This window comes from Dermacentor variabilis, chromosome 8, assembly GCF_050947875.1.
Source record: "Dermacentor variabilis isolate Ectoservices chromosome 8, ASM5094787v1, whole genome shotgun sequence".
NCBI lineage: Eukaryota > Metazoa > Arthropoda > Arachnida > Ixodida > Ixodidae > Dermacentor > Dermacentor variabilis.
The window spans coordinates 14,387,092-14,414,309 of record NC_134575.1 but is presented as its reverse complement, the minus strand read 5'-3'; the positions used below and the strand labels follow the sequence as shown (position 1 = coordinate 14,414,309).

General features: G+C 43.3%; 1 protein-coding gene across 2 annotated transcripts in view; it reads left to right on the top strand.

Moving 5' to 3' along the window:
* Positions 1-24,554, top strand: part of LOC142589678 (cytochrome P450 9e2-like) — a 30,401-nt gene extending 5,847 nt beyond the window's left edge. For both annotated transcript variants that reach the window (XM_075701219.1, XM_075701220.1), the window contains 11 exons: positions 1,361-1,457; positions 3,647-3,772; positions 7,287-7,542; positions 9,584-9,714; positions 15,231-15,342; positions 15,443-15,536; positions 16,342-16,450; positions 16,544-16,632; positions 18,800-18,940; positions 23,411-23,576; positions 24,135-24,554. In XM_075701219.1, the coding sequence (XP_075557334.1) occupies positions 1,361-1,457; positions 3,647-3,772; positions 7,287-7,542; positions 9,584-9,714; positions 15,231-15,342; positions 15,443-15,536; positions 16,342-16,450; positions 16,544-16,632; positions 18,800-18,940; positions 23,411-23,576; positions 24,135-24,218 (1,405 nt within the window). In that variant the 3' untranslated portion in view covers positions 24,219-24,554. The remainder of the gene's footprint in view (positions 1-1,360; positions 1,458-3,646; positions 3,773-7,286; positions 7,543-9,583; positions 9,715-15,230; positions 15,343-15,442; positions 15,537-16,341; positions 16,451-16,543; positions 16,633-18,799; positions 18,941-23,410; positions 23,577-24,134) is intronic.
* The last annotated feature ends 2,664 nt before the right edge of the window (positions 24,555-27,218 follow it).

The following is a 27,218-nucleotide window of genomic DNA, read 5'->3' as shown; positions in this document are numbered from 1 at the left end:
TCATTAAGTAATCCTACGTAGAGTGGCGATAGTGAATTCACTGAGAGCACACAAAAAGAACGTTTTTTTACACTGTATTCGCATAGCATTTCTGTCGCGTTTAGCATTCACTGCGGATATTATATTAAAGGTTTAATTGTAAGCTCGGTCGTCGAAACCAAATTTTTTGTTAGCTTCGCGCACAAACTTTGGTGCTCATACTCAAAAATACAAAGATCTTTTGAAGCACGTTAGCAGTCTTTCAGCGACCAGTATAAGTAGCGTAATATCACATAAAGTGTACGCGTGTTCTAGCCCAATCTCTTTAATACCGTAATAAAAATAAACTGTCCCCGAAATACAGCTCGATTAGAGGGATTCATCTCTGCCTAGCATAAAGTATTTCCTGACGCGCCAAAGGTGAGAGCAATGACGCTCTAATGAATTTAAGGTGATAGACCATAAACAAACAGAAAAAAATAAAGTCTGGTGCGAAGATTCAAATAACTTGTTTCCTGAATAATCATGTCTTATTTAGCTTATTCAACTATTTAAGATGCAGAAAATGGCTCCCTTTCTGGCAGGTTATTTTTCTCATAAAATGGGGTAAAAGTGCTAGTCTCGCCAGCAGTGATAAGCAACTTACGAGTTGCTGAATTGAGTAAAGCGTTGACATTTATGTAGCCACATGGAAGCCCTGTGCAATGACCTAGGATAACTGCAATGTGATAAATATTTTGTAAGAAATGTTCATAAAACTAAGAAAAGTGAACGAAAATTGCCAATTTTGACCAAATTTATTAGCAAAGTGAGCTATAGATGTACAAATATTGCATCAATTTCTTTTGTTCTAGTTGTTTGCACACATCTCTATGTGAGAAATGATTGAGCATAACTTGATATCAAAATGTTTATTTAAGAAGTCATCAAGTTTTGCGTAACATAAGGTGGAGCAAAATCTTGCTTTGAGAAAAACGTAAACAAATGTTCAAACCATGGGAAAGATTTCAAAACAACACATAGTCCTAAAATGCACCAGCTTCATAGCTGGAGCCCCAATGTGAGGCACTAGAGTCTACTTTTGCTCACGTGGCAGCTCGACGACAGCATAAAAAAATATTTTCGCTAATATTTATATAAAAGAAAAAGTACTGATTTTCGGTTTCGCTAAGCAATGATATAGGTTGGAAAACTCAATGTAACTTCCAAACTAACTAATGGCGATAAGGTGGACAATCTTTTGCAACATGTTGCTGAATGTTTGGGCATACATAAAACGTCAAAGTAAAAAAAAGATCATGTTTCTGAAAAAAAAATTACTTTTGAATGTGACCTACCACCTTAATGCCCTTCATTCAGTTTTGAGGCATCTTTCTTGCAGGTTCTACAATGGTGCCTTTCCAGTTATTATCATCAAGGATCCCGAGCTAATCAAGAAAATACAGATAAAGGATTTTGGCAACTTTCATAGCCGAGGCGTAAGTTCAATCTGATCGTTTTGTTGCAGCAGCTTATCAACAGTTCACAGAGAGAGAGAGAGAAAGAGAGAGAGAGAGAGAGAGAGAGAGAGAGAGAGAGAGAGAGAGAGAGTGGCGGGCAGGCGTATTAAAGGACACATAGGAGGAGAGGAGGAGAGATCAACAATCAGAGCATCATTTGTCTCAGACAACGGACACTGTTGGAACTACAAGACAAGAGGGAAAGGACAGAGATTACTTTATATTAATAGTTTCCTGAAGACTGTCATCATTGTTTGGCTTCACCTTCAGAATACTCTATAACTTACTTCCATTATTTCCTTTTATTCAAGTTTGCTTCCGTCTCCGCAGCAGTCTTCTGCATTGAAATTGCTTACAGTGCGGTAAAGTGATAGTCACACAAGGGCTCACACAGGGGCAGTTGTCCAAATTTGCCGCGCTGCCGAAAGTGCCATCAAAAGTTGATGTAGCGCAAACACGCCGGCAAGGACACAAATATTACTTTTCCATCAAAAGTTATAAGACCACAGCATACACAAACGCATTGAATTCCTGTCCTGTTGTGGAGCCTGCGTTCATTCTAACAGCTGCAATGTTTTGAAGAGGAAAAACATTCTTTGTCACGAGCCGCAGATTTCGAACATCATAATTCCTTCAGGAAACCCATCACCCATACGGAGGTCAACGTGCTCATGCATGCTGTGGCTTAGGAAGTTTTCACCAAGACAGTACGCGGGATTACACCTAATGCTGCGTATGGTTCCGTGAACCTTCTGTGTCAGGGAATTTTTACTTGCGCTATGCCAGTTTCATTGCGGTAGCATTGATAGGAACACTCCAGGCCATTTTTCGTCGTCGCCTTCGCCGTGATGTTCCATAAAACTCAAAGTTCAGTACGAGCTTATTCACCCCGCGCGCCGTATACTGTGGGTGAGAGGTAAAGCGTGCCAGGATGAACCGTGAAGGATGGCGGCTTCACGCCGCGCTGTCTCTCCGTGTACCCAATTTTGGTGGTCACGCGATGTAGCGTTCGTAAAGGGCGCGGGGGAGGTGCTTAACGGGACTAGGCGCGCACGCCCTGGGAGAGCGCGCGCGCCTGTCTGCTCGTCTAGACCGGCCGTTACTGCGCTGGCTGTCCGCGTGGCAGAGTGCATGCACTACGCGCGCACCTTATTTTCGGGAACCGGTCTCCGGCAGGTGAAAATTTAGGGCGAGCTGAGATGGGGTGATGGCTTCGTCGGCCCTGTCTTCCCCTGCATCTGGTGCCCGGAGGTCACGTGGCGTCAAGTTTCAGAGACGCGTTGAAGCGAGAGGAAGAACGAAGCGTTCGCTCTCGTTTAATTGCGTGCGTTCTTTATCACACCAAAGGCCGTGAGCTCAAATGTTCGGGGTCATCGAGTTAGATCTGGTCATATTTGCCTATGCGTGCGTGGCACTGTACATGTTAATTTATGTAGTGAGAGAATGTTTACTGCAATCTATAGGGACGATAAAACGACAAGTCTTTTCGTGTAGACGTTTAATACTTTGGCATGTCGACCATTCCTGCGCCTTTAGAGTAAAACGGCAACTTTTTTGGAGATGTTGCACTAAACAGCCCATATAGTCATTTCCGTTGAATCGAAGGCAAGCTCCGATGTAAACTGAAAAAAAAAAGGTCGGTACTGAAGAGGAATGCTCGGCGCCGCAGCGACATCGCCAGTCGCCCGGGAGGCGTGAGCTCGAGATTGCCTAAGCTGCTCTGGTTGAGACACGCTGCCTGCTGCTCTCTTGTGGCAGAATAAAAATTGTGGCATTCTTCTATACGTATCAGCGACAAGAGCCAACTTGGCTGCTGACGAATCCTCTAAAAAATGAAGATTATCGTCAGCATAACGAATAGCGTATATAGGGGTCGAACACTACATTTGGTGAAAGCAGTTGACATCCATTTTATGATGAGCGAAAGATGTCTGAATGTGATCTCAACAACAGCGTTGGAAGTACAGCAGGCGCCATTGTGGGCTTGCTGCTTGGCCTTATCAAAGCCGTCTTTTTCAGTGACACCACAACAAAATTTCCGTTCTTTAACCGGTAGCCCTTGCATCTTGTTTATTCCTTGCATATTCGTGCATCTTGAGTCCTTGCATATTCGTGCAAGGACTCGAAACAACACTAACCAAAACGAAACCGTTCCCGCATTACCACAGGTCTCATCAGGTTTCGCACGAGTACATCCCATCAACAAGCAGAACCTGGTCAACACCCCGGGTGACCGCTGGAAGGAGATGCGCAGCCTCCTGACGCCTGCCTTCACAACAAGCAACATGAAGAAGGTAATTCCTCTCACCAGCAGCCGGTGCCATGCTGTCAAGTTAGTGCGAAGGTTAAATAAACGCGAAGGCGAAACTTATTCTTATGTTGGACATCCAAAGGTAACGTTTAAAGCGTAAATTCGACGAGAATCTCCACACATTCTAAATCTCAATACGCGCCATACTGGGTGATTTATTTTATTAGAAATGTACTTTGATATAGATATACCGTGGATCTCAATTCTGGCACATCAGATGGATTACTTGAAGAGTACGCTACTGTGAAGAAACTCATCTAAGCTAAATAAAAGAAATTTTAGTATTTATTTTCTATTAGCATTATAGTAACTGCAGTGCTGGTACGTGTCTACTGCAAGTTTAGAGCAGTCAGCGACAGACCTCAGGGCATGCCCCTCAAAACTGGCGCTGACCGCAGGATCTTTGCTAAGTGGATATAATTTTATTGCAGTTCAGCTCCAAATCCGCAACTTACACATGCGCTCTAAATTTGTTATTACATAGTTGCGCAGTAAACCTTTGTTAATTAGTTTACACCACTGTGCTAATTTTGTTTAAAGCAGTGCCCACCTCTCTAAGCTTATGGGACAGCATCGCGATATCTACCGAGGGGGATCTTTATTATGTGCTTCCAATTAAGTAGACAAGCCTGTATAGTATAAGTATCGCTTCTTAGAACAACGAATGCATAGTAGTACGTAAGCACGCTTAATTAGAAGCGCTCGGAACCATGGTTGATTGATTCGCGACGGGGCAAAAGAAGTGTACCTATACCACGTTAGAATAGCTCATGCTTTATTTTCATTTGGCTTTATAAATCATGCATTTGTGCACCTTGCTTCGTACGTATATTCAAAAAAGGGCTTACAATGTTTATCAAGACAACGCTCTTAAAGTTTATTCAAAAGTATTTATTTATTTATTTATTATTCTGGGCCTCAGGGCCCAGAAGGGCATTATAGAGGGGGTGGGTACAATAATCAAAAAAGGTAGAACACGGTCAAGCAATTATTATTATTTAGAGTGATAAACTCAAAATATAATCTGTTATTGCAATCTTGAAAGATGATGTCTGCTCGACGCAGGCGATGAAGGGGGGAAGGCGGTTCTACTCGGCACTGGTTTTTGGCAGAGTTCTATCGAAGAAAACATTTGGGTGCGACAGAAAGGAATGAACACTTTAAATCGATGATCAAGACGCGACGACATGTACGAAGGTTCTGAAATGAATTCTTACTTAAGTGAGTTATATTGGTAAAGGATTTTCTGAAAAAGCGAAGACGGAAAATCTTTCTTCGAAGTTGCAAATTAGTAAGGCCAGTTTGACTTCATTAAAGAAACGCTAGCTGTTCGGGAATAATTTGAGTGGATGAAACGTGCTGACCTGTTGTGGACTGACTGAGTGGTGTCTGATAATGTTTTTTGACCAGGGTCCCAGACAGATGATGCATACTCTAGCTTCGGTCTAATTAATGGTTTGTAGAGCTGTAACTTAATATGGGGTAGGGCTTTAGTGAATTCCTGAGAATGTAGTCAAGAGGTCTGGTTGCATTGTTTGTGATGTGTTCGATATGCGGATGCCACGAAAGATTACTGTTTAGCTGGACGCCAAGATATTTATAGGAAATCACGTGCTCAAGGTTGGTTTCATAGATATTATAGCCGAAATGAGTTGGTGAGCTTGAGCGACGCGAGACAAACATAATTTTGCATTCAGTCAGATTTAAAGCTTTGGCCATTGTCCCCTTGAAATTAGTCACCTTGAAATGTTATCTAGATCTGACTGAAGCATAAAGTTATCGTAGTCATTAGTTATTTCAGGGTATAGAACGCAATCGTCCTCAAAACGATTAATAGAACTATTAATTACGGCAGGTAAGTCGTTTGTATAAGTTAGGAATAGTAACGGTCCCAAGACGGAGCCTTGAGGAACACCTGACTTCACGGCGCAGGGCGGGGATGCAGAATCGTTAGCTGTTACAAACTGGGTACGGTTGTTTAGAAAACATTTTATGCATTTCAGAATATTAGGGTAAAAATTAAGAGTATCGACTGTATCGACAATATGACCGTACCGTTCTCTCAGTCACAAGAATACCTTCAGCATACATACAGTCGCATTGGTTCTATTTTAGACTTGATAATAGAAAAGTGTCCGCGTTGTGGTTATGATCACTGTGCTGTATTGAGAACGCAGGTAACACAGAAAGGGACTTTGTGTATAGCATACATGAATACCTCAATAAACATTCGCTGGTCTGGGTTGTACTAAATATATGAGCAAGGCTCTGACTCATGCCCGCAAGTGTCTCCGTACATCAAGCAGTTATTATATATACGTTCTTAAAATAGACACTTGTTTAGAAGCAGCCACAGCTTGTTTACACCCACGCCCAACGATGAGCATTAGATAAAAACTGGCACATACAGGGCAAGTAGTTGTTATATCGAATTGGTGTTTCTGGCGTGGTGACATGTATTTGAGCAAAGCTTTTTTTCGTGATTTCTTCTTAGCCAAGCCCATAACCACTTATATAAGAGCATGGTTATCTTTGCATACCGCCTTTAAACTTATTTTAAATATGTTTATTTTGACATGTACTTATTCTTTTCACTGACGGGCTACTGAAAACACGCTTGGCACATCACCGCGAACTAAGCGAATGATAATAAATAGCAGTGCAACTCAGTATCACAACTTCAAAAACAACTACGGAAGCAAACATTGGGAGTCATCCAAGTTTTTGACGACATAGCAAACCGCTACATTACAGAATCACGAAATTATATCGGTAACACACAATCATAATTTTTGCAATCATGTCTTGAAAGCTGGTTCACTGTACTGCGAATGATATTCCCGTGCAGCGCTGAAAAAAAATGCGTGAAGTTCGTTGCTTGACTCCCCATTGATACTCGTTTGCAATTTCTTGTGTCTCTTAACCACTCTTTGGGCGAATCATGCCCTAGCGTTGTTACATGTATAATAGTCCCTTTGTAATATATTCTAATGGTTATCTCGGTCAAGTGAAGCGGCAACGAAGACTTGTGCCCAGCGCACCACACATGGCATGCCTGTTCCAAGAAGCGATCGATTGATTAATCGTTATTTATTCCCGAGTGCAAAGAACGGTCTCTGGTGAAAGTCGTAGGGCTGAATATCTGTTGATGGTAGCCATAAAATATTCTTATTTCAATTTTTATAGTTGTGAAAGCAAGCGTTGAGCAGTTCGAATTTCTTAAATATAGAGCGTACGTTTTCTGTGGTATTATTTTGAAGCTCCTTTAGGGTGTCTAAACTCTCTACATTTCTTACGCTACAACGGCCTTGAGAAGTGTGTGAGCTGAGTGCTCAGACGGGGCTTCAGGGGCATCGCTGAGCGCAGCAAAACATTTTCTTTTCTGAAATGTCCTTCACGAAAAACTTCTTTGGAAGCTGTGTGTCACACACCCAGACAACCTGATCATGAATACATGTCCCGTGTTTTCGCCATAATATTCTACTGTTGACTTTCAGATGGCAAGCCTAATGGACGACTGCACCAACGAGTTCCTTGGCGTCCTCAACTCCCTTCATTCGCAAAAGAAGGTGTTCGAGGCTCGCGAGCTGTTTCAGAGGCTGACGGCCGACGTGATAATTCGGTCGGCGTTTGGCCTAAAGTCAAATTTGCAGCAGAAGAGGGAGGCGAGCAAGAGTGCAAGTGAGTCGCTCTTTCGGGACAGCTTGAGGAGTTTCGATCAATTTCGGTACGCCTGGATGAGTTTCTTGACTGGTAAGTGGACTACAGATTACCACTTTCTTTTTGTATCGAAGCGCCGGACGTTGATATACTTTGCGGAACGACTTGCGGAGCTTGGCATATTTGGCTTGCTTCAACAACAGGCAGACTGATTAACCCGAGCATCTCGCTGGGCGCCCTCTGCGAATACAAACTAGAATTACTGCGAGCCCCAGTGATCGATGCGGTTGCTCCACATCCTTCTGTCTGAGTTTCTCGGAGAAGCGTCTGGCGGGTAACTTGAGGCGAAAACAAGAACTAAAAAAAATGCATTATAACAGCATATCACTCAAGGCACCGCGTTAGCTCACATTCTATTAGTGTTATGTGACCATCAATAAAAGGAGAGCTGGATGCACACTTGGCCTCAATGTACATAAAACTTGCTTTCCCAAAAGATCATCGGTGCATTTCACTAACCTAACAACATCCCTTGCTTACTATCATATTTCTGTATATGGACAATTTAGTGCAGTGTGACCTCCTTCCAAAGTATTTCTGCGTTCGTACAGAGTAAATAAAAAGGCCCTGCTGTCTGGTCCTGAGCGCACATACATTTTATTCTACAACTAAACAAATCCCATCTTCTCCCCAAAATTGATCTGATGCGGCACATGGCTTTTGTACTTTACTAGAACTTCTCTTTAACTCCACCGTTTTCAGTGCTTCTGGAAGCGTAGATGCTTCGGCCAGTTGGAACACTATTTCAAAATTAAAATACACAATGCACACAGGACAAATAGAAAAGAATGAAACATACATGAGCTAACTTACAACTAACTGTGCGATGAAAAAATGTTTCCCTTTGGAACGCAACGCGTGCACAAGGCCAGTAAAGCTGATGGCAAGAAAATTCGGCTTGTATGTGACATTCCCTGCATCCTGCATATATTGTCAAATTTTTACAGGAGAGTTGGCAAGACACAACACCAGAAGCGACAGTGCCCAGTTGCATACATATAAGACAATTTATGCACTGCACCAATGTCGCTTGTTTATAAAATTCCACTGGCATGCGGTCGAGAGTACATTGCTCCGAGAAGTGACGCTGCCTTAACGACAGGCCAAGGACGTCTGCATCTTCTGTCTAGCCCACCCGCAATCTGCGGAACGACTAGCAATGCACTTTTTAGTGACATTGAAGCTGCCATCCTGAATTAAAAGATGCGGCCATTCTTCAGGGCGCTTAGGAAAGAGAGAACGGGAGGATGTCCAAGTGGTGGCAATGCTTCATTAAGAGGTTTGTGATAGTGGGCCGTCTGTTTTGCTAAAGGAAAAAGAAGAAGCATTTCAATAAGCCATAGATATATGGATTTCCGGGCAGGCGCGATAGGCACGCAATCTTTGCAGATTTTGGTTTTTATTGTTTGAGTGTACTTTTCGTATTTTCTTCCGTTTTATGTAATTTTGGGTTTCTGATTATTGTTTTATCACCAATGGGTGGTGATGTCTTATCAGTGTTGGGTGGCCTTGCGCAGGCGCTGCGTTCCACGTGGGCCGAAGGTTTTCAGTTGCCGGGTTCTCAGGGAAGGTTTTCAGTTGTATAAGTTAGCGCTCGTGTGTCCAACTTTATCTTCAATCTTAGTATAATATAGAAAGGTCTTTATTAGAGACCCCAAATACACAAAATATAACATCTTCGGGTTTCAAAACACTTCATCTAAAAATAGACCAAGTTGTGCACTTCTTCGTGGCATAAATAAATGTTAGATATGATGTTGTCTTGAGCTTCGTTTAGTAACTTCTCGCAGTAGATAGCTGACAGTAGCGTACTGTTACTTTGCTGTCAAGTGAGAGCATATTTGTCGTTGGATGTCACCATCGCCTTGGTGTAGGTCATACATATAAAATCACGCATCTAAAGCGTTCGCTGTGGATTCAGTCATACTTACGAGACCATAGCCACTGAAGCGTCTCTCACAAGTCGCATAAATGATCGATGCCTCTTTTTCGACTGTTCTTACAATGAAATAGCACAGTTTATCATCTCCCTGCTTTTCAAACTCGCATGGTGATCTCGCATACTACTTTCCAGCCTGCTTTCCTGAGTTTGCTCTTCTGTGGAAGGTGATCCTTTCATTCAAGGCACGCTATAGCAAGACGGCCACTGACAACATTCTCGACGACTTTACACCCATTCTACAGTTCCGTCGTAACAACAGAGAGGTACGACCTGTTTTCTCTGAAAGCCGTGTTGACAGGTAATTTTCACTCTAATGACGTGGAAAAGGTTCAAACGCTAAGAAAGCCGCCACGAAACCTGCAGATGTACAGCCTCTATGGTACAAAGATATGCACAGTTATAAGGGCACTGTCAGCGCTCCGTAGTGGCAATCGCTGGAAGCATGCGCATGCGCAGTATACGTTTGGCGATGCTGTCTTTCCACCGCGCGCATCAGGTCACGGGAGAGGACGGTTCGTTGTCTGCTAACCGCGCTTCTGCTTCGTCGCTTTATACCATCGGCATTTTAAGATCAGTCCTCCTTTAAATATGCGTTCTTCAAGACAACAGGACCGAAAAGAGAACGCGCTTAGATATGAGAGGGGGGGGGGGGCGTGTCTATTTATCATTTTCAGAGTTATTCCGCATGCAATACCGCATACAAAAAAAAAAACGAGAACCTTTCACAGACTGTCTGTTGAACCATGCCATTATGGCTAGAGTTCCCGATGATCGCGGTCGCTTTATTGTTGACCCTTTCACAGGAACGGTATTCCAAGCGACATATCGGTTCTTCGGTGACCAGATTTCTCTAGACTGTGAATCGAATAATGCAGGAATATACGCATGAAGGTCACATATTCGCGATGCGCGCTGTGTACCCACCCCGTCCTGTGACTACCACATAGATGACGAAGATGCATGCATAATAGCAGCTGCTGTTGAGAGCCCTTTCGGTGCGAAAGCGTCAAATGACGAATTGAGCGGAATTGCCCGCATCCATAGCAGCGAAACGGCGCCTAAATTCCCTAGTGGCTGCGACGTCACGTGACTTCCGCGCCTCGACGGAGCAGAGTGGGCGAAACGGTACACGTAAAAATTAATTATGGGGTTTCACGTGCCGAAACCACGATCTCATTATGCGGAATGTCGTAGTGGGGGACTCCGGAATAATCTCGACCACCTGGGGTTCTTTAACGTGCGCATAAATCTAAGTACACCGGTGTTTTCGCATTCCACCCCCATCGAAATGCGGCCGCCGTGACAGGCAAACGGTACACCTGCGCCGCGCTGGCACACCAGGTGTTCCGTGAGGGCATCACCGTGACGTCACGTCAACCTTGCTCTCGAAAACCTGTTTAGTGCATGCGTTCCGTGTCCGCGCAAGCTCTCGCCGGCGCTCGAACTTCGCCCCTTTAATCTCTGTAAAGTACTAATGTACAAAAATAGAATAAATTTGAAATGAAAAATACACCTTCATTACACATCTGAAAGTGGGTGTACAGCGAAGCTCGGGCGGAACTCAGCCGAGTATCACCACTTCATTTTCGAACAGATGCCCCTACTGGAATGGCCGCCTTAAAGGAGGCAGGCCTTAATGTCATCCTAAACGTGAGGGGCCGCCTGAAAGGTGCCTTGGCAAGAAAGAGCCTCAATTCCGCGACTTTTGACCACTTGTGGGCCGCAGTCAACAAAGTGTGGGATCTCCTCGAGGCGAATCATCGCGAATATTTTCGAGCACGAACTTACTGCAGTCCACAACAGCTGCAGTCGTTGTCAGCGGTGACATGACACGGTACTAGGCATGATCATATTATTTTGCCGCCTTTTGCGCTTGTTCAACTTGAAATGCGAGCTTGCAATTTAGTTCCATAGATAGTTAAAATATGAACTGCCAGGTACTGGTTTCTTCCTTCATGCGCCAATTTTTCATTCAAATGTGCCATCACATGCTGAAGGTGCCGGCTCAGCAGACAGAAGTGCGGCTAGCAGACGATGAACGAGCGTCTGCAGTGACGTGATGCGCGGGGTGGAAATATTCTTTCACGGATCGCATAGTGCGCGTGCCCAATGTTCTCAGCGATGAATCTTGCGCTGCGCTGACTGCCGTCGGCCGCGTGCTCGCGTGTTCACCCTAACTTTGCCCATCGCCGTACCATGCAGTACAGCTATCCAGTAGGTTAACAATATTACGGGAGCGCCGGCCAGCTTGCCGGTAAGCACCGTATCGCGGAGCTCAGTTACGCATGTATCGGCGGCAGGCGCGCATGCGCACAGAGCGTACTCTTGTAAGAACATCCTGTACTGGGCTGTTGTATTAAGCTCCATAAACCCCGTGCTGCTTGTCCGCTTTCAACGGAAATAGATATGTGCACACGTGCTCCTGTGCGCACAATGGTTACTGTGGCAAACAACGACGTAGATTGCACCCGGACGTCTGACTCGTTCGTTATCTGGCAGAAACTGCGCGAGCCGCACCAGTGGCCGTTCCTCGCGCTCGGCGCACCTTCTTCTGTATTTGAAACACAATCCCGCGGCCGACAAAATTGCTAAAGGCTGCCGGCTTCAAGAAAGTAAGCCTTTTGCACGGGACGCCTTATGACGGAGCCGGACGCCAACTTCAGGCAGCACGCCAGGAAGCAGTTCCGTCACCCGGGTCAGCTTTTACAGGATAGACGACGAATCGTCGTCGTGCACCAGGGCAACGTCTCCAACTTGAAGTCGTGGTGGCAGCTTTGGTGTCGCCTCGTGTGCGCAGCGCAGAAGCCGCAACTAGTCCTTGCACCAACGCTTCGAGAACCCGCCATGGTTGCTTAGTGGCTATGGTGTTAAGCTGCTGAGCACGAGGTCGCGGGATCGAATCCCGGCCACTGCGGCCGCATTTCGATGGGGGCGAAATGCGAAAACACCCGTGTACTTAGATTTAGGTGCACCTTAAAGAACCCCAGGTGGCCTAAATTTCCGGAGTCCTCCACTTCGGTGTGCCTCACAATCAGAAAGTGGTTTTGGCAGGTAAAACCCCATAATTTAATTTAACGCTTCCAGAGGTGGTCTGACAAAGCTTGTCGACGTATGCTTCGACGTCGCAGATGGATGCTTGTTGACTGGTGTAGCGATGCGGCCAGCTCTTGAGGCAAGCACGTTGCACGTGTTCGAAGCAAGAAGTGTGAAGCCCTCTACGGACACAGCTCGTCAGGGTCTGCAGACAAATGGGTTAAGGGACGGCTGTTGACGTTCGCCTCTAGCTCACACAGAACAGTTGATATCTCTTCAACAGGTATGGAATTGCAACCTAGAGCGTGCTTAAAAGTGCCCTTGGTAACACCGACACTTGAAAGGTAGCAAACAAGGACGGGGATTGCACCGGGACGTCTGAATAGTTCGTCATCTGGCAGCAACTACGAGAACAGCACCCGTGTCGGCTCCTCCTGTCCAGCGCACCTCCTTCTTCATTCGCAAAAGTTACAATATGCCTTTGGACGCTCCTTAGATGTTCGAATAAGTTAGCAGAAGCTATGCTGGGTTTATTAGAGTAGCTTAGCTGATGATGCTCTGACAACAGCGTGCTAAGTGCGTATGCGGCCTACCCTCGCTTATTACGCAGTTGTGCTTCGTGGCATGGCGCTGGCCAAGGTATCGCGCTCAATGCTGCCGTGACATTACAAAAATATTGGAGAGCTGTACCTCAAACATAGCGAGCAAGCAGAGAGTCACCATACGTATTGTGAGTCTCATTACGGTGATTCGTGCGGCGCGTTGTCAAGTCCATCTACATCCAGCATTTTCTTTAAAAGCTGCAAGACAAGTACGGCTCCAGGATGAGAATTTTCTCTGTCCTATGAAGCTGACTGCCGACATTTACTAAGCACCACCACGTCAAACTTGAAGCTTTAGCTCCGGTGCTCCTCTATAAATACATGTAAAAGGAGAATTCGTTTTTCTTGGCAACCAGTGCACCAAATTTGACAAGGTTCATTGGATTTAAAAGAAAAACATATAATCTAGTGACTGTTGCTTTCGAATTTTTCAGTTAGGTTGTCAATTCTTTATTAAAAATTGGCAAAAATAAAAAAAAAATTCTAAGAACGAAACTATGAAGTTTACAACTCTGTAATTCAACAACGGAAAATGATAATACAGTTCTGGGAATCGCATCTAATAGTACATCTAAAGCGGGCAAAATTGATGTGTTAGACATGAAAATAAAAAAGCTTTAATAATATGGAAATACACGTTTTGCAAAACCCTTGTAACCAACGTAACAAATTAACTTAAGATGTAATATCACAAATTGAATTTGTCCGCTTTTAGTGATCTAATGGAAACCGTTTACAAAACCGCGATATCTGTTCTTGATGCAGAGCTATGAATTTGTAAACTTCATGCTTCTATTTTTTTTTTCAAACGGTCGAATATTTGAAAATTTTTCAAAGCAAACTCAGGGCATAAATCGAAATTCCGCTTCCAACTGTCACTAGAATTTAACTTTCTCTCTGAAATGCAACAAATTTCATTAAAATCGGTCCAGGGGTTATCTCAGAAAAACATTTTTGCGTTTTACATGTATTTGAATAGGCCTCGTCGAAGTTGGGCCCGAGCTAAAGCTTCCTCTTTGAGTTTTCTTTTTAAAATTTTTCATATATTCGAAAGTTTAAAAAAAGGAAGCACGAATTTTATAAATCAATAGTTCTGCATCAAGAACAGAAATCGCTGTTCTGTAAACGGAACCCACTAGATCAGTGAAAGCGGACAAATTTGAAATGTAATTTCATATCTTACGTGAATTTCTTACATTGTGTACAAGGGTTCCGCAAGAGCTCTATTTACATATTACAATTTTTTTAGATTCATGTCTAACATATCCATTTTGTGCGCTTTAGATGTACTATTAGATGCAATTAACATATTTATTACATCATTTTTCTTTGCTGAGTTACAGTGGTGTAAACTTTATAGTTTGGTTTTCCAAAATGTTCGATTTTTGCCAGTTTTTAATAAAACATTGACGACCTCAATCAAAATTTGAAACCAACAGTCACCAGATTTTAAATCTTGCTTTTAAATGCAAGAATCCTCGACTAATTTGGTGCAGTGGTTGCCCAGAAAAAGGAATTGTCCTTTTACATGTATTCAGATAGGATCATCCGAGCTAAAGCTTCCGTTTAACAATGTACATTAGGCCATGTACATTAAGCTGCAGCATAACAATTTATATTAATTGCTGAATTCAGTTTACATAGTCCCAAATGAGCTCAGTGTGCACCGTTACGAAAAACTTGCAGCGCTTTATGTTACGGCTACCGCGACTTGTTGGAAAGACAATTGTTGAATGCAAAACGAAACTTTCAGTGCAACTTCATCGCAGAGCTGCGGAAATTCTTGGCGTTTAGAGAAGCACCGTCTGCGCGTTGCGACAGCGCTTCTGGTATTGCTACGGTCTACAGGCCTTAAGCAAACTATGAGCACATGTAATGTTCAAGAAATTGTGGATCGTTGCATGTGCTGCTGGTACGTTTCCGTGATCACTGTGCATTTTCACGCAGCGCCTGGAGTAGCAGGTCACGCCATCAGCCAGGTTAACATTCATTTTTTTTTACATAGCCAGCACGTCTTATCTCTATGTGGAGCATACCCCCAATGTCCATCAGCCACACATTCGACGCTCTGCCATCGGAGTTGAAAATGATTTCTACATTTTAAGAAGTTAGCGTGGAAAACTGTTAACACCCTTCTTCCTCAGGCGACCAGGAACGACATCTTACAGCTCATGCTTAATGCCGAAGTAGAAGAAGGCGCAGCGGTCAACGTACACTCGCTGACAATAGACTACGACGCAGACTCGGCGTCGGAAAGTAAGGACGCATTTTCTTCATCAATGAAAGTGCTGCACTTTCTCTTCAGTCTAAATGTGTTCACTGGCATCCGCTCATCATATTGTCTTCTCTGTTCCAGAAAACGAGGCAGCGAAGATTGGCATGAAAAAGAAGAAACGCTTCCTGACCAACGAGGAAATCTTGTCGAATGGCCTCGTTTTCTTTATAGCAGGGTATGTAATATTTCACTCTCGTGGCCATATCTATTGTTACAAACTGACAATGAGCCAAGGCGACTTGAAGTGCGTTGCTAGGGAAATTGTGATGGTATATATTTAATGGTGCCGGACGGCATTTTTTATTCTTGTTACTTCATGCAACGTCGTTGAAAAAAGAATGCATACACGCTTGAACATAAGACTTGCACGTGTATTTTTCAAAACCGTTTTCAAACCACTGCACCAGTGACGAGTGATTTCTGCTGCGCCTTCTACAGGCATTTTACCTAGAGATTTCTCAAAGTAACTTCGTCGACAAACTTTGAACTCTCATCATTAAGCTTGGGGAACTTAAACTTGCGAACAACTTGTGACGCACAATTCTATTTCCCATTGATATGCAGCACATAAACTGACTTCTGTTGCGACAATTCAATAATATCAACAAACGAAAGTTGTACGCTAGTCCAGCTGTTCCCAATGTTGAACGTGTGTCTAATATGCTTTGAGAATTTGAGAGATTCTAGTACAAGACCCCAGATATGCCTATTTCGAGAGTGTTTGTCAGCAGTGCTTTATGCTTTGAAGCCTCGGGCAGTAGAAGTATTTGTATGAGCACCCCCATTACTTTGTCTTTTTGAAGTCGAGCGGGTAAAAAGAAGATACTCGGGGCATGGGTAAAGCAGAACTGAAGTAGCTCACCTTTCCGAGTTAGCTCCCACAATTTCATAGTATCAGAGTGTTCTTTTCTGAGCCAGCTATTGCTATATCAAACGACTGCGGTTGCTTGTTTTTACTCTGTCCTTCGCGAACATTTCAGCTTTGAGACAACGGGAACAGCAATGTCTTTCATGGCCTACCTGCTAGCGAAACACCAGGATATGCAAGATCGGCTCAGCGACGAAGTCCGGGCGGTACTGGAGAGAGATGTATGAATTTCTTCACCATAGCGTGCACAACATTTTGGTATTCTTTGTCGCATCAGACACGTTACCTTGACTGGATTGAAAATTTATTTACAGGGGTCATTCACGTATGATAACGTTTTTGGTATAAGGTACTTGGATCAAGTGATATCAGAATCTCTTCGCTACTATTCCCCTATTGTTGGGTGAGTCCAATTTTCGACTCTTAGTACTTGATATATATTGAACCTTTTTAACGAGGTCCTTGCAATCAGAACGTTTTGAGTTGGCTATTCATGATTTTTTTGCGGCCTTGTCAACTTCTATGTTGAGCAACACAATTATCTTCAGTTCTCATTGCAGGTGGTTTATTATTTTCGCAACGCAAAAGACTAAATGCGCAGAAAGGAAGACAAGCAGCAAGAAATAATGAATCACTAAGCTGACGTGTTTACGAAGCTGAAATGAATTTCGACCAATATTAACACCTCAGCTCATGTGACAGATCGAATGCGACAGGATACTCTGAAGGCTAAATAACGCAGACAAAGAGAGATCATAATGGCGTCTTCATTGACTATAGGAAAGAATTTGTGTAAATAAAAAGATAACTTTCTTCCCATTCAGAAAGATAGGGGTGAGTGGAATTAGATCATGTGTATAATTTAGAAAGATACGTTGGAAATTTTCCCGCATACAGCATCAGTTCCATTGGCAAATGTATGTAGGGACTCTTTAAGAAAGCAACTTGGTATCTAAAAGTTTCCGTGCTGGCCATTATTTGAAGAAAGTAATTTATTTGGGTGCATTCAAGCACTATCACCTTCAAGATAGTCGCCTTTCGCAGCAATAAAACACTCCCCGCGTTTCTGACACTTCGCGAATGCGCCCTAGACGTCTTTTATCCGGAGAAGAGTCGTGCACCGTTCGGCGATTTGAACTTTATACAATCGCGTTAAATTAGCGACCTTTCGGCTGGATTTTTGTATTTCTGAAGAAAACAAGATGAGACCGAGCAAGATCGAATGAATGACCCGGCTCGAACATTGTGGATCATCATTAGCTGCGAAATTTACGTGCCCGGGTCAAAGAGACACGGGCCCAGAGACAAAGCAACTCTAGTCGCAGAGAAAAAGCCCAAATTGTTACGACTCAAAAAGAAAATAAAAAAAAGCGCTGGGCATATCTGCAGCTCGAAAAGCGCTTGCCCATCGTTTTATTTTTTGCCATTCAAGGTATTTCGCATCAGGAATTCGTCCCCAATGATCAGGCAACGAACACTGCCCATTGTTTTACCGCCAATATTTAGGATGTACGAGGGTGGCTGTTTTGAGGAAATGAGCGAATCCGAGGTGGGCGAACAGCCAGCAGGTTGCTGCACGACGAAAATGCATCCTATCACACATCACTCCGCACAAGCAAATTTCTCGTTGGAATGAACTAGGTTTTCACGTTACTCGTCAGAGTTGGCTTCTGCTTATATCAATACTTTCGAAAATTACCAACCCAGCCTAAATGTTGCCGTTTTGGCACGATCTCCTTAATCAAGCTCAAAGCGCAGAAAGTCGCTTGAGTGAGTTCAGAAAGAACATGAGCAGGACATATTCACAAAGTGACACTAACGCTTGGACCACTGTATTGTTCCGCAAGGGAGTTATTTTGAAGGTGAGAGGGTACAATTACTTATAATAAATTACTGTCTTCAAATCACAGCTAGTCTTGACACCAGCTCAACTTGCATTCCTTCTTTGTGTTTTTGCTATAAACAGCAGATAAGCGGGAAATGCGCCAGTAGCGGAAACGCGTGTGTTTGCTGTACCTCATTACGTGAGTTTTGCGTTGGCTATGAGCTATGACGTTACTCAAATCTATGGCAACAACTTGATCACAATGTTTCTTCATACCAATCAAGTGGAATGTTTTCTTCCCGGTATTTGCGCGGTACGGTTTTAAATACACGTGCCTAGTGAAAACGTAAGAGTAAGGCACCATGTGCATGAGCAACGGGTGATTTATCCCCTGGTGTAGTGACAGCGCTCTGGGTCTGTTGTGCTTCGCAAGCTGTGGCGTAATTATAATGGCAATAGTTAAAACATATATTGACATTGAAAATGACTTTTTTGTCATGTTAAACCCGTAGCTTTGACTGCCTCATAAGGTTATGTTATAGGAGGGAGCCTCGGTGGAGTTCACGATCTCTGTTCAATTGTCTCAGACCGGTCATCGCATTTACACATCAACAGCTCAGCCTCTTGTTTGCCATCTTAGAAGCCGCGTGTTTTGGACAGGGAGCTGACAAACATTGTGAACATATAAGCTTGTCTTGGAACAAGTGGGTAAAGTTTGCGGCGGTTTTCTTTCACTGCTTCGAAGGTTCACAACAAGGAGGTGTGCACGCGATTACACTCACAACGGTAACACCATACCGGCTGGAAGCAGCGTTCTCATTCCAAGCTACCACTTGAGCCACGACCCTACCTTTTGGGAAGAACCGGAAAAATTTGATCCTGACAGGTACTTTTCTTCTGTTGCAGTTTTTGTTTACAGAACAGAAAGAGGTGCCTATATGCTCCAGAAAAATTGTTGGTGTTTCGGCCTCCTGAGGCTTCGAGCAGTGTACGCGCCACTACTACTACTGCTGCTGCTGCTGCTGCTGCTAATAATAATAATAATAATAATAATAATAATAATAATAATAATAATAATAATAATAATAATAATAATAATAATAATAATAATAATAATAATAATAATAAAAAAAAACCATTTCATTACCGTGCCCAGGACAACCACGAGGTCTGCGGACTGGCGCGCGCATACAATTAAAGAAGAAAAGTGTACAGCAGGGGAATATAAATAAAAGAAATGAAGAAAAAGAACAATCCTCAAAAGAAGAGTGTACGTACAGCAAGGCGAACGGAGAATATAAAAGAAAAAGGAGGAGAACGGCAGTTGAACAATATGTGATACCATGACACAACAATGCAAAGCTCTTAAAACACAATGATAGCTAGTTAGGAAAATTACCCTAGTTAGAAAAAGTATCAAGATCATGAAAATAATCGATATGAGGACTGTATATTGGGAGCGCTTGAGTGCTGGTGATAACAGGCATCAACACTCAACTTGATTATAATCAATGAATCATTTATTTGCCGAGCCCAAGAACAACCATGAAATCTAAGTTTGACGCACGGCTAACAAAAAATTACGAGTACACGCACAAATACAAGAGGAATATATGGAATAGAAAATTTCTCTTCCTTTTTCTTTCGTATTTATTTTGTGGCTGGTTGTATGTACACCCTTCTTTTCAAAATTGTTATTATTATTAATATTATTACTATTATTATTATTATTGTTGTTGTTGTTGTTGTTGTTGTTGTTGTTGTTGTTGTTGTTGTTGTTGTTGTTGTTGTTAGGTCAACGAAATGAACTATCTTGGTGTGCACTTTGACAAACCGCTGTGCTTCTCTTCAGACTACATATATGTGAAACGACGTGCCCTCCTCTCTCTTGTTATTGTTTTTCATATATCAAATGACTTCCCCTCCCCTGACGCATTTCTGCAATTGTATTTTACTATCCATTACTTGGAGATGACTGTGTAATTTGGGGCAGAATGATCGAAGCAGACTCTGACCTTGTTGAATGCATCCAGAAGAAATTGTTGTCTTCAAGCACCGCTTTTGCCGCTGTCGGGATCATAGTGCAGTCCGGTCAAATGCACCTTAACTAGCACTTCTAAACTGATCACATATTAAATGAGACCTTTTGTTCCTTTTAAATGTAATAGATGCCACTACACATTATACAAAGCTTAAAAATAAATTCTGCTGTTTTACGTGCCAAAAACACTTTCTGATTATGAGGCACGCCTTAGTGGAGGACTTCGGAAACATAGACCACCTGGGGGTCTTTAAGGTGCACCTAAATCTATGTACACGGGTGTTTTCGCATTTTGCCTCCATCGAAATGCGGCCGCCGTGGCTGGGATTCGATCCCGCGACCTCGTGCTCAGCAGCCACTGAGCAACCACGACGGATATTGTCCGAAGCTTTTTGATGCCTTACAGTTTTTTTTCCGTGCGGCGAAAGTTCGCCCTACACCAGGTAGCGTTCTGTGCGGCACTACCTGGTTGCAGTTGAGAATGTCCTATGGCTCGGCTCCAAAAAGCATACAGTAAGGATTCTGCCTGTACTGATATATTTCGCAGTTAATCCCTGCATTTTTACATGCGTAGGTAATCATGATTTCGGAATGCTTCACTCTTGCGCCCACCACCTCGTTTTCGTTTTCCCAAGTTGTTTCTATACCTCACATTGTTTTGTCTGCCTTATTTTTCTGCTTCGTATATTGTGCCTTGCGTATTACTTTTTAAGTGCTCCAGTACAAAGGCTCCGTAGGTGCCCCTGGCCACTAAATAAAACGATTGATTGATTGTATTCGCAAATAGAAAGTATCAGATTGGCTTTTCTGAATCTTTTTGCTTGCGCAATGTTGACCACAGTTGTTCAAGTAAGCGATATTGGTGCGCTTTTTGATAGTACGCTAAGTTTCTCCGCCAACTGTTGGCGAGTGACAATACGACTCTGCTCTGCCATTATTATTTCATTATTGTTTCATTATTTGAATATGCCTAACTAATGTGTAATGGCAGAAGCAACTCAAATAACATAATATTCCAGTCCCTGCAGAAAAAAGTTCGAGGTCATTCCACCCTGCAAAGGTGGATGACCAGCGGAGCTGCAAACATTGCGGTAAGAAAATTTGTGGTAAACACTTTATTGCATCATTCATTGTCACTTAGATACGGCAGTCACAGTGGCTTTGTGGTCGCTGTGATATTCACATAGCCGCATACTCGCAACGGCAAGCACATTCTTTCATAATGTCAAATCGATGCAGGCACACTGCAGGATCGTCGGTTGGGCAGGATCGGTTTAGCAGCGCAAGCGAAATGTCTCCAACACGAAACGCGTGAACCACACCCTTTCTAGTCCCGACACATCCACTTGGGTAGTGTCATCGCAACTATTACCACAGGGGTAGTGTCCACAGGGCTTATGGGGGTATGAGCCAATGAGGGTCACAGTTTTTTACACGTTTTCACTTTGCTCAGTGCTTGTACCCTCTGCCTTAAGGGGCTATGAGCATGGCACTTGTTGCTTGCTTGCGGGGGTATGAGTGCTTACGCGGGGTATGAACTATTCATCATGATAGTTTTTTACCGAGGACACGAAAATTCCATGGTACCCTAGCCATAAACAGCTCTGCTGCAAAATTTCGTGACTATATGTAAACATTGTATTCTGACTTCGCATGCCAACGGCTTGTCAAGTATGACTAGTTATTCTTAACTTCCGTCTCACAGTTGCGAAAGTAGCCTTACCACCATCTTATTTTTGTTGAATATCATTCATGGAATTATAGCATACGCGAATCTGCTAGCTTCGGTTTCACTGTGGGTACCGCGGAAGACAACCAGGAAACATAGAGCATTCGACGTTCTTGCCTCTTTCAGGTGGCTATCGCGTCTCCGCAGAATGCAAATTATATATAACAGTAATTTTCTCAGTCTTTGTATCTTTCGAAGTGTGTTGTCTTCTTTCTTTTGCGAGCTTCGCGCTTTCTCTTGAATCTTCTTTCTTCATGCATTACTCTCCTGTTCTTTCATAGTTTGTCTATCCTTCTGTTTGCTGTTCTATGTAGGATATTTGTGTCATTCCTTCATTGTTGCTCCTTACGTTCACGTTTATTCTGATCTTTTGTGTTTTACTTTCTATGCTTTATTCCGTAACTTTATTTGTAGTGGTTTTACCTTTGTAGTTCCTTTTTCCCCTGTGTGCAAGTGTTTAGACACCCATTTGTTGATGGGCACACAAATAAAATTTTTTTATTAATTAAAATTATTATTATTCATGACGCAGCTGTTTATCTAGTTCCTTGTTGGCTTTGTTTTGTGAATTAATTTTGTATCCCATAACTCTTATTCGAAGTTATTTTAGATCTTTACCATTCTTGTTTTCGTTTTTCTATGCATTAGCGCCCAGACCTCAATGTTGTTCCTGGACATAATAATAAATTCTTGATTAGTTGATTGATTTATTGTTATTATTTGGTTAGAAAGAGAGAGAGACAAAGGAAGGGCAGGGAGGGTAACCAAAAAAACTCGCTTTGCTGCCATGCACGGGATAAAAGGGTTACAAAGAGACAAACATAGAAATATAATTTCGAAGAAGGGAAGGAAATAGCTAAGTGACGCCATGACAAGGAATAAGGTGTTGCAGCTATTACAAGGCACCAAGTGCTGCAACAATGGCAAGGAATAAAGTGCCGCACCATGAAGATTAAAAAAAAATTCTGCAAGTGGTGGGAATAAAGGAATATTTAAACATAAGTAAAAACTGAACACAGCAGGCTAGAGCCTGTAAGAAAACTTGGGGCGACAGCTGTCTTGCTCGCGTGGGATCATTTATCTAATGCAGCGGACCTTTGTTGTATAATTCTGCTTGAGATTGTGCGCTAAATTAAGGAATGTTTCTTTCATTGTGCTTGAAATAATCCGCACTGCAGATGTTTCAATGGCTATTTATCAGAACAACAAAATCTGTGTTCATTTTGCGCGGACATGGCACGTTATAGTTTGTCATGCCTTCACGCATAGTATTTCCGGTATTTTCTATTAAATTAATTCTTCAGCATTCGCCTTGAATTTACCATTGAAGCTGGCATGGGAAGCCGCCCTGCCGAAATGAACAAATAGTCAAATTTAAGAGGCATTACACATGTTCGCATGCAAAAAGTACATTCTTTACGAACAGGCAAACATGTGACATTCAGCGGATACGAAATATTTCCGGGTGCTGAATGAACCGGGTAATGCATTTTGACGCCTAACGTGTGATACGAGTGTGCAGTACTGAAGAAACATTTAGTTTCAGCTACTAAAAATCCTGATTCCTTACTTTCAATTTACTTCAGGTTTAGCACCGAAAACAAAGGACAAGTAGACCCCATTGTGTACCAACCATTTGGACAGGGACCACGTAACTGTATTGGGATGCGTTTTGCTCAGCTGGAGATGAAATTGACCATGGCCAAGACTCTCGCAAAATACAAGTTTGTGCTGGATGATCGTCATGTCAATGTGAGTGTCGTTTGGCAGCCTAAAGGCCAGTCTTTTTGTGAATGAGCTTTTTAACCTGCAGCGCAGGATTACCAGCTCACCGTAGTGTCAGTATACTTAAAACACGACAACATTGAAGCATTAATTACTTCTGTTGTATAGAAGTTACATAAAGATGGATAAAGCGCCTCAGAAAGGCTGGCGAACGTTTCAATAGGTGGACCTATTTTTGGCAAAAATAGGTTCATTGATTGAAACGTTGGCTGGCCATTTTCAAGCACTTTATCCCTGTCTATGTAACTTCTGTATCATAGTGGGCTACAGCATCTGCCGGCCTAATTATTAATGTTGAATGACTTCTTTGGTATCTCTGTGGGGAATGGGGGGGGGGGGGCGGGGGCTAACACTTTTCATAGGCAAGAGGATGCCATTCTTAAGTGACAGGCATAAGTAGTTTGTTTACTGTTCGCTACAGTTATGAAGGTGCCGTATTGATTTGTCTCCCTATCCACTTAAAGAACCTTGCTAACTTAGCTGTGGCAAAGTTACTAATGAAGCATTATTGCTTTTCAATCGCAGGAGAAAAGCTTGGAGATTGGGTCGTCTTTCATCTTTGCGTACCCTCAGAATGGAATTTGGCTCAAGGTGGAAGAACGCCTCTGACCACATAATGCGAACGTCTATTACTGCTACTTATTCTAGAACGCCTCGGCTAAGTCGAAGCGAAAAGTCATGTGTCGCATAGTCCAAAGGAAATAAAATAGAAGCTCTTTCTATGGTAACATGCATAAGCGACGAATGGTGTAGTGCAGAATAAGAACCACTGAAGAAAGAAAGAGCCAAATTGTTCTTTCACGACATGCCACCACGTTCTCACAACAAATCCGACTTGCCATTTAGGTACGTATAGTATATGTCCACAATAATAAAGGTGCCTTTTTCTACGCCATTATTAGAGCTCTTTCGTAGATACAGAATATAGTTATTCTCACATTTATGGATCTTGGCTACTGTATTGATTCTATGCTGCGGCGAGAAAATTCATCGGTATTCCACATTTTAATCGAAGTGTGCCCCCCCCCCCTTTTTTCTTCTTCTATTTTCAAAGAAATACAAGCATTTCTAGTGTCCTGCTTGCAGCGTCAATACATCGTGGCATATATTCAAGAAAGATCTCTAGCATTTCAAGTAAATGAACATGGCTTCAAACCATTGCCGTAAACAGAGTAATTACAAAATAAGTACTGGCATACGAAATAGGAAAATTATTCTGCATGGTTAATTTTGGCGTAAGTGTTTGCCCGATACCAGAACACCCTGTGAATTGCTCAACTTGCGTCATCTACCATAGCTGAATAAAGAGAAAGTACAGCCTAATAGAAAAAAAATAGCAGTTTCGGGGGAAGCATTGGTTCCGAATGCAAATTGCTAGACAGCTATACGAACAAAGGATAGTAGCTTTATTGGCGGCACAAACTTGCAAACCGTCGTTTGCTAAGTGACAAGCATGTCACGCGCGCATCGACGAACATTAACACGCCTCACTCGATGACCGCGGACACTCGCTGCCAAAATGCTGGCGTGGGGAAGAGCGGTGGTTGCAGCGAGCGAATTGCCCAGTGTTCACAGAACTGTGATACAGAATTTATTAGCGTGTCAAAATCACATTGAAGCTAGCGAGATAGACATGGATCTTTCTTTTCTTCACGCGAGGACCACATATAAAATCCACAAAATATTCACTGACGATTACGATACTTTCTAATACAAAATTTGAGCGCCGCTCTATGCGTGTTTTCATTTCGCGACATATTGGCTGCCGCGAACAATCAGCCTCGTGAGGCAAGTTGCAAATGAAGTAAAGTGCGGTGCGACTGCCTCGCTAATCTAGAGATCGCGAGAGGCAGCGCGTGGGTGACGCGCGGACGCGATTCACAGCAGCCACCGCCGACAGACGACCCAGACGACGCGCGCTAATCTGGCGCCATCTGAAAGCCATCGTTGCCGCACTATGCTTTCCTTCTCACGCTTCTGCCACACGCTCCTCCGCTTTCTACCTCGTGTGCCGTTTGATTCAGCGCGTAGTAAGGTGGTAAAACGAGCGATCGCAACTGAATGCCTAGAGTCGGTGGTAGCAAATTCTAATGCTCACTTACTTCAGGATAGCTTTAATTGTCAGATTGAAAGCCTATAGGCCGCTGGTTTCCCTCGCTCGATTTTGGCAGCTGTGTCCATGACCCTCATGCAGAAACTGAAGGGCAGGAGAATACCACGGTTGGTTCTACGAACTAAAAGGCCGCAAGTGGTGTCCTACGTTTACCGGGTTGCGCACAACCTGAAGAATGTGGCAAAAAGGTGCGACCTGCCTAATGTGTTTTCTGCGCCGCGCAAGCTTGCTGGGCTGTGGCACACATTTGTGGACCTCCGAGGAAACCCGCCTGTGGAAAGGAGCATACCAGGCCACACGTGACATTCGGCGTTGGAGTTGTATGCGAGATTCCGCTTACGAGCGGGAAGGTTTATATCGGACAAACGGGCCAATGCGTCAACGATCGGGCGAGAGGACACGAGCCATCTGTAGCTAACAAAGCTTCATTTCATTTGCCCTTGCATTGCAAGCCAATTTTTTTCCGGTACTCAAATCCTAGGCAGGAGTGCCAATGCTTTGGCCAGAGAAATCCCCGATCATTAGAAATAAAGAGAGCGCCTGTATTACAGCGGTACGTCGGCTGTTTTGTGTAGCAGTGAAAAGAAGTTTTTATAAATGATGCTGTAATCTGTACGCTCTTTGATATGACGGATTGGAAGGCTCCATGGACAGAGCGCTGGCGCGATCCTGGTCTGCTGTGTGCATAAGTAGGCGAAATCTTCACGTTAAAGTTTAGTTGCGAGTAGCGCTGGTCCAGTGTGTGTCTTTCTCTTGTCCCGTCTTGCAACTGCGCTTGCCAGCATTTATTTATTTGCGCTGCTTATTCGCGCAGACCTAAAATTTTGTGTGCTCCATCGCGCGCCTAACATTGGCGCTGCTTATCGTGGGCTCTATGTACGGAAACTGTGTAATTGTTGGTGCGTGCTGTCACCCGCTAGGTTCCTTACTATAATTAAATTTTACGGAGGCTTAGCATGTTCATGCACTAACCGGACTTCGGCAGCACGGACTTGGTGTTCATGGGGGACTTCACTCCATCGGGTATTGGCTGGCAAAACCTGAGGTGCACCGGTCGTGACACTTCTGTTTGAAGGGAACTTCCTTGCTTGATTATCCCTTGGTCTTATTCAAATCGTACAACCTCCAACCCACCCTAACTCTCCCAAATACCTCGCTTTTCTCACTTCTCAGTGCGTCCAAAGGGATTTTCAGTGAGACATGATCAATGGCTGTTCTGATCACAAAGCTGTGCACGTTTACCTTCACTCTTCATTTATTAAACTGTAGTCTAATTCTTCGATTTCATTAGTGTTGATGGCCCATGTATGAGATACACTTACAGTAGCTTCTAATTTTGATTCATTTGAAGCCCTTGCTATACTCGATAACTTTGACACATTGGTTGTTGCATTTGAGTGCATCGTAAAACTATGCATTGGTAATTTTGTTCACCCCGAGACTAAAAAGAGAAATGCTAAGATTCCTTGGATGAACATCACGTCGTGTTCGTCGCT